Here is a 12,864-nt window from a genome sequence, read left to right as displayed (position 1 = left end):
TAAATAATTTTTGCCCCACCATGTGTATGTATATGTGTGTATGTGTATATATATATATATATATATATATATATATATATATATATATATATATATATATATATATATATATATATATATATATATATATATATATATATATATATATATATATGGTTTCTTCTTTTCAATTACAATTGAGACTTGAGAAACAAATTGCAGTGATGAGGCAAAAGCATAAAAAAAATACAAAAAAATTAAGAAAATGTATGGATCAGTTTACTGCATCCAGTCATTATTTTATTGACACTGTTTTTAAAGGTTCAACTGTTAAACACATATTTTGCATATGCACGATGTAATGTGTGTTACACCTTACACAAGGGACTGGTAATTATACATGTGAATGTACATGGTATCTTATCTTAATTAGGTTACAATAAAATCTTGGCAGATTTAACACACCCAGATATATTCATATTTTCTGAAAGCTAGTTATCAAATAAAATAAGTGATAAGGAAATCAATATTGAAAATTATAAAGGTTTTCTTTGTGACAGGCAAAAGCAGGTGGTGTAGCCATTTATGTCAAAGATCACCTGTATGTGGACCTTCTATTCTCCTGTTATGTAAATGATCCTAATATTAAAAAAAAATAAAAAAAAATGGCTATTGCTGGTATTTATCGTGCCCCTTCAGCACCTAAAAATGCTCTTAATGATCTGTTCATGGTGCTTTCTAAAGTAGAAAATTATGAGGTCCTCAGCATTCTCTGACCCTGATATGGCCTTAAACTTTTCTATTAATACATTTAATGAAATTGTAGATTGACATGCACCAAAAAGAAAAAATTGAATTTCCTTGGTTCAACTCAGAAATTGCAAGTTTAATTAGAGAAATAAATGCTGTCTGGAAAACTGCACACTCAAGTAAGTTGGATTTGGATTGTGCATTTTTTCGCAAAAAGAGAAATAAATGTTTGTCAGCAGTTAGAAAGGCAAAAACTCATTACTTCATGTCTGCCAGATTACCCTGACTCTTTATCCTCTCAAAGGTCTGGAGGACAGTAAGATCCCTTTCACAACCTAGTATTCATCCATTATCAACCGACATTTTATTAGATTCAGCTATTGTAAATTCTAAAGAGGAAATATATGATCCTTTCAATAGGCATTTTATCTCTGCATGTGACATTTTGGATCATAATGGTGGTCCCTCTGATCTTGATTATGTTGAGTCTGAACCTCAGGCAGATAATCAATTTTTTTCTTTAAGAAAAAAACTTTCACTTACATGGAGGTCTCTCTGCTCCATAGACCCAAAGAAGTCCACAGGAGCTGATGACCTTGATCCAAAACTTCTATTGCTAGCTGCCCCATATTTAATTCAACCTCTTTTACATATTTTTAGTTTATCAATTCAAATGGCAGGTATACCAGAATTATGGAAAATGGCACGTTTTCCCTTTACATAAAAATGGGACAACTAAAAATGTAAATAATTTCCAGCCAATATCTAAATTACCTTCTCTTGCAAAAGTTTTAGAAACGTTAGTAGCAAATCAAGTTACAGTTTATTTAAATGTAAATGGTCCATTTTGAAGACTTATCAGGTTTCAGAAAAGGGCATAGTACTGCCACTGCAAACACAAAAGTTTTGAATGACATTTTTTCACCCCTTGATGATAAACAAGATTGTGTAGCTCTGTTTACTGATTTAACTAAAGCTTTTGATTCAGACCAGAGAGTTCTCTTGAAGCGCGTAAAGCAGATTGGATTTGACAATGCTACACGTAATTGGTTCCAAAATTATCCTTCAAACAGAACCCAGGCAGTAGTAGCCGATGGGGTTAAATCAGATTTTCTAGCTTTAAGTAAAGGAGTGCCCCAAGGCTCAATTTTGGGCCCACTGCTTTTTACTATGTTTTAATAATTCTATTGGTTGCAATTTAAAAGAAGCCACATACATTTATATGCAGATAATACTGTTTTTATGCAAGTGCTCCCTCTGCTGATCAGGTGCTTTTAAAACTGCAACAAGATTTTAATGAAATCCAAAATTCCCTCATAAATCTTCAACTGTCTTTGAATGCAAGTAAAACTAAGTATGTGATTTTTTTTTTCTTTTTTTTCCAAAAAGCATTTAAGTAACATGCAAACTACAAATCTTTATACGCTAAATGGTACATCCATTGAAAGAGTCGACACTTATAAATATCTTTGATTTTGGCTTGATGAAAACTTATCCTTTAAAAAACATATCTCAGGATTATGTAACAGTTTAAAATCTAAATTATCATTTCATTACAGAAACAAATATTGTATCACAATAAATTACAGAAAAGAAATAGTGCAAGTAACTTTCCTCTCCATACTGGATTAGGGGGATGTGGTATAGATGCAGACTTCAGCCTCTGCTTTGAAACCACTGAATCCACTCTGCTTGAATTGTATTTGAAACAAGGCGCCTGTGAAAAAGAGAGCCAAGTGCTCTCATTGGGTTTCCCTGTATAAAGATAAACAAAATAAATAAATAGTTTGACTGATCAGCTCCAAGGATATACAAATGTGGAGTTGACTTCTGGCGTCACACTTTGTATTTAACAAAAACTCTTTAGTTTTTCTTTTACTTTTTTAACATTGTGAATTAATTACTTAAGTAAAATACTTAAAAGCAGATGTTGGTAATGTGATACATTTCAATGCTATCACAGTGTTGACATGATGTAAATTAGCATTTTCCTTAATGCATTTTGCACGTACATAATATCACTGTTCTTAGACCTGACAGAGGTGCACTGCTCTTTTGAAGTGACTCTCCCTCATGAGAAAAGTTTTAGCCCATCTTTGCACTGAACTACAGAGGGATTCCCACACTTTTTTTCCCTTTTACCAGTTAGTAACCCTATATAGAATTTTCAACTAGCAGGGAGTTCCACCTATCTGACTGTTTACTGGCTACTTACAACTAGAGTGGAACTTCACTCATGACTGTTTGGTAATTAGCCATAATGACTCTCAAACTTTACTCTGGAGAATAAATTTAAGTAGATCTCAATACTAGATATTATGTAAAGCAAAGTGTAGTGAAACATGTTCACCTTTACAGTGTCTTACAGTGTCTCAGTGTTTCACAGTTTTGTCATCACAGTCTCATGGGCTAGACCTGGATCAGGCTAGTGACTGGGAAATGGGGACTGTTATTTTATAATTCCATAGCGGTTTCCAGCTGATTTATTCATCTTCTGATTTCACAAGTTGAGTTGTCTCATCAGTTGGAATCCATTTCTTTCCATGCCCTCTTGAAATTTTGCCCCCCATTTTTGTTTTAGCACCTGTAACTTCCAATAGCTTAGTTTCAATGTCTTAAATGGATGAGTGGTCTATCAACTGTGTCTCAAAAATGAGGAAAACAGGAGTGGGGGAAGGCCATTGCTGTTGGGATTGCATCTGCATCTTGGTGTTATGGCAGCATGGTGGCACACACATGAGATTTTGGAGCCAAAAAGACTGCAAAAGTCCAATCAAGTAATTGAAATATGGGAATTTTAGCTTTTGTGAAATGAATCAAAAATGGTAAAGGATCAGAATTATGGCCATTGGGTATGTTTAGAGAATTCCAGTTAAGCATTTTGCATTTTCAAAATACATTGTCCTTTGATTTACCAGACTTTGTAGATGAAGATTTCCTTTTCAAATTAAATAAAGGCTGTTTTGCAAAAGCTCATCAGGCAAGCATGTTCAATCCAGTGGTGGTGATCCAGGACTGAAGCCAATATCCATCCATGTTCCTCTTTGAAAGCTCCATGCATCAGGAAAGAAACCCAAAAAAGGCTAAATTGCATCCCAAGTCTCTTCTTTAGAGCATCTCTTGTCCCTTTTCCCCAAGCAACTGAGCTCTGAATATTTATGCCAGAATGACAAGGCTACATACATTGTTTTACACCCATGAGATAATAAACTTTTACACTTGAGGACAGATACAACCATAAAGGCTTTCCTGGAGGATGGGACAGAGCGCTCTTGAGGTCAAAATAAGTCTGCTGTGTGCTGCTAATTAGAAGGCATTTTATTGTTTGATAATCAAGAAGTGCACATTAGAATGCTAGTTGTTGTTAATTTTACTGTCATAGACATAGACTATATATAAATGGACATAGATAATGCCCTAACTGCCACATTACAAACAGGAAGTGAGCATGGGTACAAAGTGGTTCCTTTGAGCTCTGGTTGCAATTCACTCTCTCTGTAACTTCTGCTGTCAGGCTCGTTATTCTGACATTGAAATGTTTTTGTTTTTTTTGTTTTGTTACCTAATCTACATGATCATGGGGTTTATTTCACAATTTTGTCTCTAAATTAAGATATGAGCATTAACAACAGACCAATGCCGTGCCTGCTTTTTCCAAGATCCCTTCCGCTAACATTAGCAACAGGTGTCCCCTGCCAAACCAGCAGTGTGAGAGAGGGAGCATGTATCTTCAAGAGTTTTGCTCCTTATTGGCTCTTTGGGTTTCGTGGTCAGATTTTCAAATATGGTCCCTGGTTGCAGATTAGCTGCTATAACTGCTAGTCTCACTGAGCTTCTTTTGGTTGCAGCCAAACACTATAGGTGATGTCACACTACCTTAGTCTATTTCTATTATACAGTCAAGTAGAGGTGTTGTCTTTGATTCTTTAAAGCTAGGTGTGGACTGTATGATTTTGTACATAGTGAGATTTGAACAAAGATCAAATTTAGAACCATCGTATGACCAAAGAGGAGCTACAACTGATATTTGTCTGATATTTTGGAGTCTCGGTGCATCACAAAAATTAAAATAGTACATTTTATTTATAATGCGTTTTACATTTGAAGGCAAATCTGATGTGTGCTAGAGTAAAAGAACAACAATAATAATTAAAAAACCCATCTATAAACAGATAAAAACAATAAATAAATAAATAAAAAAAACTTTCTTAAAAGCATTCATCACCCTGGCCTGGTAGGGCATTCCACAGACAGGGAGCAGCAGCCTCAAAGGCTGTTTCCTCCATGGTCTTCAGCTGTGTCCTGGGCAGGAGCAGATGGTGCTGTTGGCTTGACTGGGTCCTGGCTGAACTGTGTGGTGTGAGCAGTTTTGTTAGGTAGGTGGGGGCATCATTGTGGAGACAGTGGTGGGTATGCAGGAGGACATTGTATTTGATGCAGAGATGACGATGATGATTACGACCCTGGCAGTTCTGTTCTCCTGTCAGGGATGCCAATGAGGAGTTTGTTACAGTAGTTCACCCTGGAGGAGACAAAGGCATGGGAAAGCGTCTCTGCAGCCAGGAGGGAAAGAGAGAGGGACAGAGCTTTGAAATATTACACAGGTCAAAAAAGGAAGCTTTGCAGATGTGGGTGACATGATTGTCGAAGGAGTGGGAGTCAAACTTGATCCCAAGTTTGGTAACAGAGGGATAGAGGGCAATGTTGTGGACAAAGAGTGAAATGGACGTGATGTGGGAAGTTGTTGAGAGATTCTGGTTTGAATGGCTTTTGTTTTTGAGCCATTCAGCGGCAGGAAGTTTGAACTCATGCATGCCCCTATCTCCTCCACGTAGGAGTGGGTGAGGAGGATCCAGGGAGGTGACTTTGAGGTAGTGTTGTATGTCATCAGCATAGCAGTGGGAATTTATTCCGTGCCTGGTGACGACACACCCAATGGAAAGCATGTAGGGGGTGAAGCGGGTTGGACCAAGTACGGAGCCCTGGGGGTGCAGTGCTCTCTCACTGTGTCTGTGATCAATCTTTGTGACCAACTGTAAACACAAGCACTCCTCAGTAACAGCAGAAGAGCTTTCTGATGGCGCCCCCTGACCCCACTTGCGGTAATAAACACTAGAAAAATTGGGTACTTTTGCTAAGACCTTTGTAGGCATTAATCCATTAATTAGGGGCCTGAATAAAATCATTTATATTAATAGATTTTGTAGTTGGTGGCTGGGTTTTGGGATGCCCTCAAGGAAATGCGTGCATGTGTGCTGTCATGCAATCTTATAAGACAAACTAAATTGTGGGTGTGGACACCAGGCTTTAGTCTAATGATAACAATTTGGTGTAATTTAGACAAATTCTGGCCATTGTTCACTGTGTGGCTGCTAGGTAACAGTTACTGAATCACCTTGCATGTACCTCTATGTATCTGCTGCCCTTGTTCAACTAGTAAGTACAATCATTAACTTTTAATAAAATGTTAACTATGTTTTAATGAAATCACTAACCTAACTTGTCATAAGCACTTGACGATGTTATGAAAAGACTGGATTGTGTGGTGTATGTTACAGAAAGACTGTGATAAGGAGAAGGCCCGCCTGAAGCCGAGGTACACGCCCTCCCTGTTTCAGCACGTGGGGCTGCACTCCTCTCTACCTGGCAAGACACAGACGCTCAAGGTCTGCTCACTCTGCACACTTACACCTCAAATAAGTGCTACTTTTCTCTGATCTTGAATTAAGTTAGACTGGCCATGATTAGCAAATTTCAAAGATGCCAAACAACAAAATATGTTTTACTCTGTAAAAACTGCTAACCCTGTAGTTTAAACCTCTACAAACAAAGTGCAGGGGATTCTTGTGTTAGTTTAGCAGTTCAAATTTCCATCTTTTCAATCTAATTTCTATCACCGTGGTAAAGCATGGGAATATAATACATATTTACAAAAAATAACTGTGCTCAACATAAGCAAAAAGGAACAGAAATGAAGAAACTGAGGAGAAAACCCACGTGTACCCTGGCTACACTGATGTCTTCTGAGCATCTAATTGGTACCACTTATATACCCCCCACACACCATATTCTTCACAGGTGCTGTGGGTATAATGTTAGCTGTAGCTCTTACTCAACTGTCTCGCTGGGGCATTAAGGGAGTTAAGCCCCTTAACTGAAAAGTTTTTAAAAAAACACTATAAACACTTAAAACATTGAAACAAAATACATAACACATTGAAACTAAATAAATTTAAACCAGTTCTCCCTTCCACATGGTCTAGCCCACGACCACACCCAAGCCTGGCCATCATGGCCAACATTCAGGTAAGTGGATGAATGTATTGAACTAAATTGACTAAATAACTGAATTAACTACATTTAACCAAATAAAATATTTTTTAAACTAACAAACGTGTGTGGTGATTAAACTAACTGAAAAACTAACCAAAACAAACCTGGGATAGTTCTATTTAATTTTATATTGGAAAATTATTGAAAATGAACATACGTGTGAACAAACAAAATTATGGTAATATTAAAAAGGGACAAAGGCCCACTTTGTCACAAGTGAGAGAAAAAAAAAAAGTTCTACTGTCTTTAAAGGAACTGTATGTAGCCTGTCATACTGGCTTAAAAAAGGTGCTTCAATCCCAACTGAACCTGGGTTGCCAGAGCCTTAACCTGCAGATAGAGGACACATAGATTATTATTTTTTTCATTCTCAGTATATGGAGAGGCCATGCCTCGTGTGAAAGCTCGGAGCCCCCAGAATTCACTCAGTGAGCTGTAGAAGCTGCATTAGCACCGATTAATAATTGGCTACAAGTGCTGAGGTTTATGTAGTGACCATTCAGATCAGAGCAAGTCCTTTTTAACCAACTGTATTTCTGCATTGAAACTGGCAACACAAACAAGAGACTAAAGTGAGGCTCATTCTGCTTTTTGGCTGGATAATTGTCTTGAGAATCAAACCATGAAAGTGTAACATAAATAAATGGGATATCATTCAATTAAATTACAGGTGTTATAAAAATAAAAGTGACACAGTGCATCTTTGTCTCCCTGGGGCCATAGTCTTATTTACAAACATGTTTTGAATTCAATTCTCAATGTGTGTCAGATGCCCTCCCTGTGTCTCCACTGGGTCTTGCTCCATGCCAGAGCTGCTAACCCTGCAATTTAGACCTGTATGAACATGTACTGAAGCGCATGGGATTCTTGTATTAATGTAGCAGTTCAGATTTCAGTCATATGTTATTATATGTATATCGTATTTTCTGGGCTATATGTCGCTCCGAAGTATGTTACACCAGCGAAAAAATGCGTACTGATGAAGAAAATATATATATATATATATATATATATATATATATATATATTTTTTTTTTTTTTTTTTTTTGTTCAAGTTGCAGTGGACTATAAGTCACATTTTTGGGGGGAATTTATTTTACAAAATGTAAGATCAAGAACAGATGTTTTATCTTTAAAGGCAAGTTATAATAATAACAATAAAATAGAGAACAATAGGCTGAATAGCAGTACAGCACGCTAACCTAACACACAGACAACAAACTGAATACGTGTCTGGTATGTTTACATAAGATATTAACAGTTAATCAGATACGCTACGCAAATGTAACATATGCCAGCTTGTCCACAAACACGAGAGACACGAGAGTTCACTGATAGTTCACTGATAGTCTTACTTCATCACATTTCACACCATAGAACTAGGAAACACATAAAATTTAACATAAGCTCTGGCTCATATTATATATGCACACAAAACTGCATATGAACGAACGGAAAGTATATATACCACTTTGGCCTACTAGTAAACAAACTTTACCGAAAACTTCATATTTTACTTTTAAATTGTTTCTTTAATAGTGCTCTGTCAGGTAAGACTTCCCATCAGCGTAAAAGGCTAAACCGGGAAGCAGGAAGTAGTTTTTGCAACCTTAAACTAGACTTATGATAAACTAAACATTTACAATATTGTTCCAAATTAAAAATGATCACCCATATCGTCATATAAATGAAGGGGAAATAAATAAGGGGAAATTAAATATGAAATGTATGAAAGAAAAAAAAGTCAATTTTCTTACAGGTATTACAGACACACCAGCACCAAGTCATCATCAAGTGAACTGGAACATGACATGAACATGTATAATCAACCGTTACATAACACATACATATGCATGTACATGAAGCATAGACAGCAAACTGAATACGTGTCTGGTATGTTAATGTCAGATATTAACAGCTATCAGATAGCTATAGCATAAAAAACAAACTAACGAGTTTACTCTATCTCACTCCAAATTACTAAATCGATTGAATTCTTCCTCCTCGGTGTCACTTCTGAACAACTCCGCCTGCTCCGGAAGTAGAGGAAGTTCTGCTGCCGCGTGGCTGCCATACTGGTACACAAGCCTAGAGTTCCCTCGCGCAGTTGTCAGTGTGACAATAATGAAGATTTGAAATTCTATAATTGAATAATTTCACATATAAGTCTTCACATATAAGTCGCATCTGAGTATAAGTCGCACTCCCGGACAAACTATGAAAAAGAGTGCAACTTATAGTCCGGAAAATACGGTATGTATAAATCATCCAAAATCATTGATTGCTTCTTACCCATCCCGCTTCTGTCAGGATAAGAACTTTGGGAAGCAACGTCTGTTCTCCCCACACCAAAATCCCAAGGCTCAGATAGGCTCTAGTCTGAAGCACTACCAGCAGCACAGCCTGGAGAGAGCCTACCAGGGACAGGACTTCTTTTGGGCCCTCACCCCCACCAAAGGAGACTACATCCTGTTCAACTTCAGCCAGCCCACCTATGTCACCAGGTCAGTAGCCATTCCTCAATCCCCATACTTTATTTCATTTATCTTTATTTATACAGGAAGAGCCCAACGAGATTATCACGTTCTTTTTCATAACAACATGGTTCATAACAACTGCATAGGTTCATTTAAAATATTAAAAACAGGTGCAGGTGTCACTATTAATATATGTCACCAGATTATTATAGTGCATTAGCAGCACCGGGGTATCCAGTTTTCATTTCCTTGAAATGTATTTCATTTTTGGGAAGCAAAATATCTTCTTTGTTGAACTTTGATAAGGTAAGTTAATACATGTGAGAAATTCACTCCCTATCAAGAGGTTTCTTATGAAAGGATGAGCTCAGAGCTGCAGGCGGAGGAGCTAAGAGCAGAGACAAGTCCCTGTGTGGTGCCCTCACTAGAGCAAGGTTTGCTACGTCACCCGGACCGGCGTCACTGGGGCCAGGCATGGTGTGGGTACTCGAGAATGAGCGCCTGGTGGTCGGGCCTTTCCCTACGGGGCCTGGCAGGGCTCATCACTTAAGGAGCGATGCAGGGCTGTCCTCACATGGACCCACCACCCGCAAGAGGATCTATAATGGGCCGGTGCTTGGCGACCTCGACGACCGGGTCTCCAGACATGGAGACTAGCTCTGCGGACATGGAATGTCACCTCGCGGGGGGAAGGAGCTTGAGCTTGTGTGGGAGGTTGAGCGCCACCGACTAGATATAGTCGGCCTCACCTCTACACATAGCTTGGACTCTGGAACCCAACTCCTTTGATAGGGGCTGGACTCTCCATGTCTCTGGCGTTGCCCGCAGGGAGCGGCGGTGAACTGGTTTGGGCTTGCTCACTGCCCCACAGCTCAGCCGACACATGTTGGAGTTCACCCCGGTGAACGAGAGGCTCTAGTCCCTGTGCCTTCGGGTCGGGGACAGGTCTCTCACTGTTGTGTCGTGCTATGGGCCGTGGCACCAGGGCACCCTAGGTCAGAGGTCGATGATCGAATTTGTTGACGTGTCATCTGACCTCTGGCCACGTGTTTTGGACTCTTGGCTGAAGAGAGGGGCAGAGCTGTCAATCGATCAACACTTGGTGGTGAGTTGGATCCACTAGCGGAGGAGGAACCTGGATAGACCTGGCAGGCCCCAGGTCTGCTGGGAATGTCTGGTGGAGTCCTCTGTCAGGGGGGTCTTCAACTCACACCTCCAGGAGAGCTTCTCCCTGATCCCGGGCGAGGCTGGGGACATGGGCTCCGAGTGGGCAATGTTCATAGAGGTGCCTCCACCTCTATTGTCGATAGAGGTGGAGGCACCTCTATTGTCAATGCAGCTGCTCGTAGCTATGGTCATAAGGTCTGCGGTGCTTGTCGTGGCAGCAACCCCTGAACCCGGTGGTGGACACCAGAAGTAAGGGATGCCGTCAGGCTGAAGAAGGAGTCCTATCGAGCCTTGTTGGCACATGGGACTCCTGAGGTAGCTGACGAGTACCGGCGAGCCAAGCGGGCCACAGTTCATGTGGTCACGGTGGCAAAAACTCAGAGTTGGGAGGAGTTCGGGAAGGACATGGAGGAGGACTATTGGACGGCCTCAAGGAGATTCTGGTAAACTGTCCAACGCCTCAGCAGGAGGAACCAGTGCTTCATCAACACTGTTTACAGTGCGGGCGGAGAGCCGCTGACCTCTACTGGGGATGTTGTTGGGCGGTGGAAGGAATACTTTGAGGATCTCCTCAATCTGTCACGTCTTCCAAAGAGGAAGCAGAGACTGGGGACCCGGGGGCGGACTCGTCCATCACCCTGGCTGAAGTCACTGAGGTGGTTGGCAAGCTCCTCTGTGTCAATTCTCCGGGGGTGGATGAGATCTGTCCCGAGTACTTTAAGTCTCTGGATGTTGTGGGGCTGTCTTGGCTGACACATCTCTACAACATTGCGTGGTGGTCCCTCTGTATAAGAAGGGGGACTGGAGGGTGTGTTCCAATTATAGGGGAATCACACTACCTAGCCTTCCCGGTAAGGTCTATTCCAAGATACTGGAGAGGAGATTTCGACCGATAGTCGAACCTCGGATCGAGGAGGAGCAGTGTGGTTTTTGTCCCAATTGTGGAACGCTGGACCAGCTTTATACTCTCCATCCGGTAATCGAGAATTCATGGGAGTTTGCCCAACCAGTCCACATGTGTTTTGTGGATCTGGAGAAAGCATTTGACCATGTCCTTTGTGGTGTCCTTTGGAGGGTGCTCCAGGAGTATGGAGTCCAGGGCCCTTTCAAGCCCTGTATGACCGGAACAAGAGCTGTGTTCACATTGCCAGCAGTAAGTCAGACCTGTTCCCGGTGCATGTTGGACTTCGCCAGGGCTGCCCTTTATCACTGGTTCTGTTCATTATATTTATGGATAGAATTTCTAGGCACAGCCAGGGATCGGAGGGGGTCCGGTTTGGGGACCACAGGATCTCATCTCTGCTGTTTGCAGATGATGTTGTCCTGATGGCTTCATTGTGCCAGGACCTGCAGCAGGCACTGGGGCGGTTTGCAGCCGAGTGTGAAGCAGCTGGGATGAGCAGTTCCTCCAAATCCGAGGCCATGGTTCTCGACCCTAAAAAGATGGCTTGCCCTCTTCGGGTGAATGGAGAGTATCTGCATCAAGTGGAGGAATTCAAGTATCTCGGGGATTGTTCAGGAGTAAGGGAAGGATGGAGTGTGAGATTGACAGGCGGATCGATGCAACATCTGCAGTGATGCAGTTGCTGTATCGGTCCGTTGTGGTAAAGAAGGAACTGAAATGAAAGCCAAATGATGATGATGGAAAGAACGAGATCGCGGATATAAGTTGCTGAAATTGGTTTCCTCGTTTCGGCTGGATGCTCCAATAGAGATAGGGTGAGGAGCTCGGTCACACAGGAGGAGCTTGGAGTAGAGCTGCTGCTCATACACGTTGAGAGGAGCCAGCTGAGGTGGCTCGGGCATCTGCTCAGGATGCCTCCTGGACACCTATCTAGGGAGGTGTTCCAGGCATGTACCACCGGGAGGAGGCCCCAGGGGAAGACCCAGGACATTCTGAAGGGACTATGTCTCTCAGCTGGCCTAGGAACGCCTTGGGGTCCCACCGGGGGAGCTGGAGAATGTGTCTGGGGTGATGGCAGTCCGGGAGTCCCTTCTTAGACTGCTGCCCTAGCAACCCGGCCCTGGATAAGCGGAAGAAAATGGATGGATTTTAAACTTTATATAATGTATTTTAAATGATAAATCTTGTGCTGGATTTATGTGCTTGTGGAATCATCTTCCTCAACACAAGTCCTTCTCCAATTCAAAGTCCGCT

The 12,864-nt window shown here is 41.0% G+C and overlaps 1 protein-coding gene across 1 annotated transcript in view; it reads left to right on the top strand.

The window, feature by feature from the left end:
* zgc:154054 (Alpha-1,3-mannosyl-glycoprotein 4-beta-N-acetylglucosaminyltransferase B-like) overlaps positions 1 to 12,864 on the top strand; it is a 61,143-nt gene that overhangs the window by 28,558 nt on the left and 19,721 nt on the right. Inside the window, exons 10-11 of the mRNA XM_033973611.2 lie at positions 6,288 to 6,395; positions 9,373 to 9,566. Coding sequence (XP_033829502.1) covers positions 6,288 to 6,395; positions 9,373 to 9,566 — 302 coding nt within the window. The remainder of the gene's footprint in view (positions 1 to 6,287; positions 6,396 to 9,372; positions 9,567 to 12,864) is intronic.

Source organism: Periophthalmus magnuspinnatus, chromosome 10 (assembly GCF_009829125.3).
Source record: "Periophthalmus magnuspinnatus isolate fPerMag1 chromosome 10, fPerMag1.2.pri, whole genome shotgun sequence".
Classification (NCBI taxonomy): Eukaryota; Metazoa; Chordata; class Actinopteri; order Gobiiformes; family Gobiidae; genus Periophthalmus; species Periophthalmus magnuspinnatus.
This window is presented reverse-complemented; position numbering and strand designations above follow the sequence as displayed.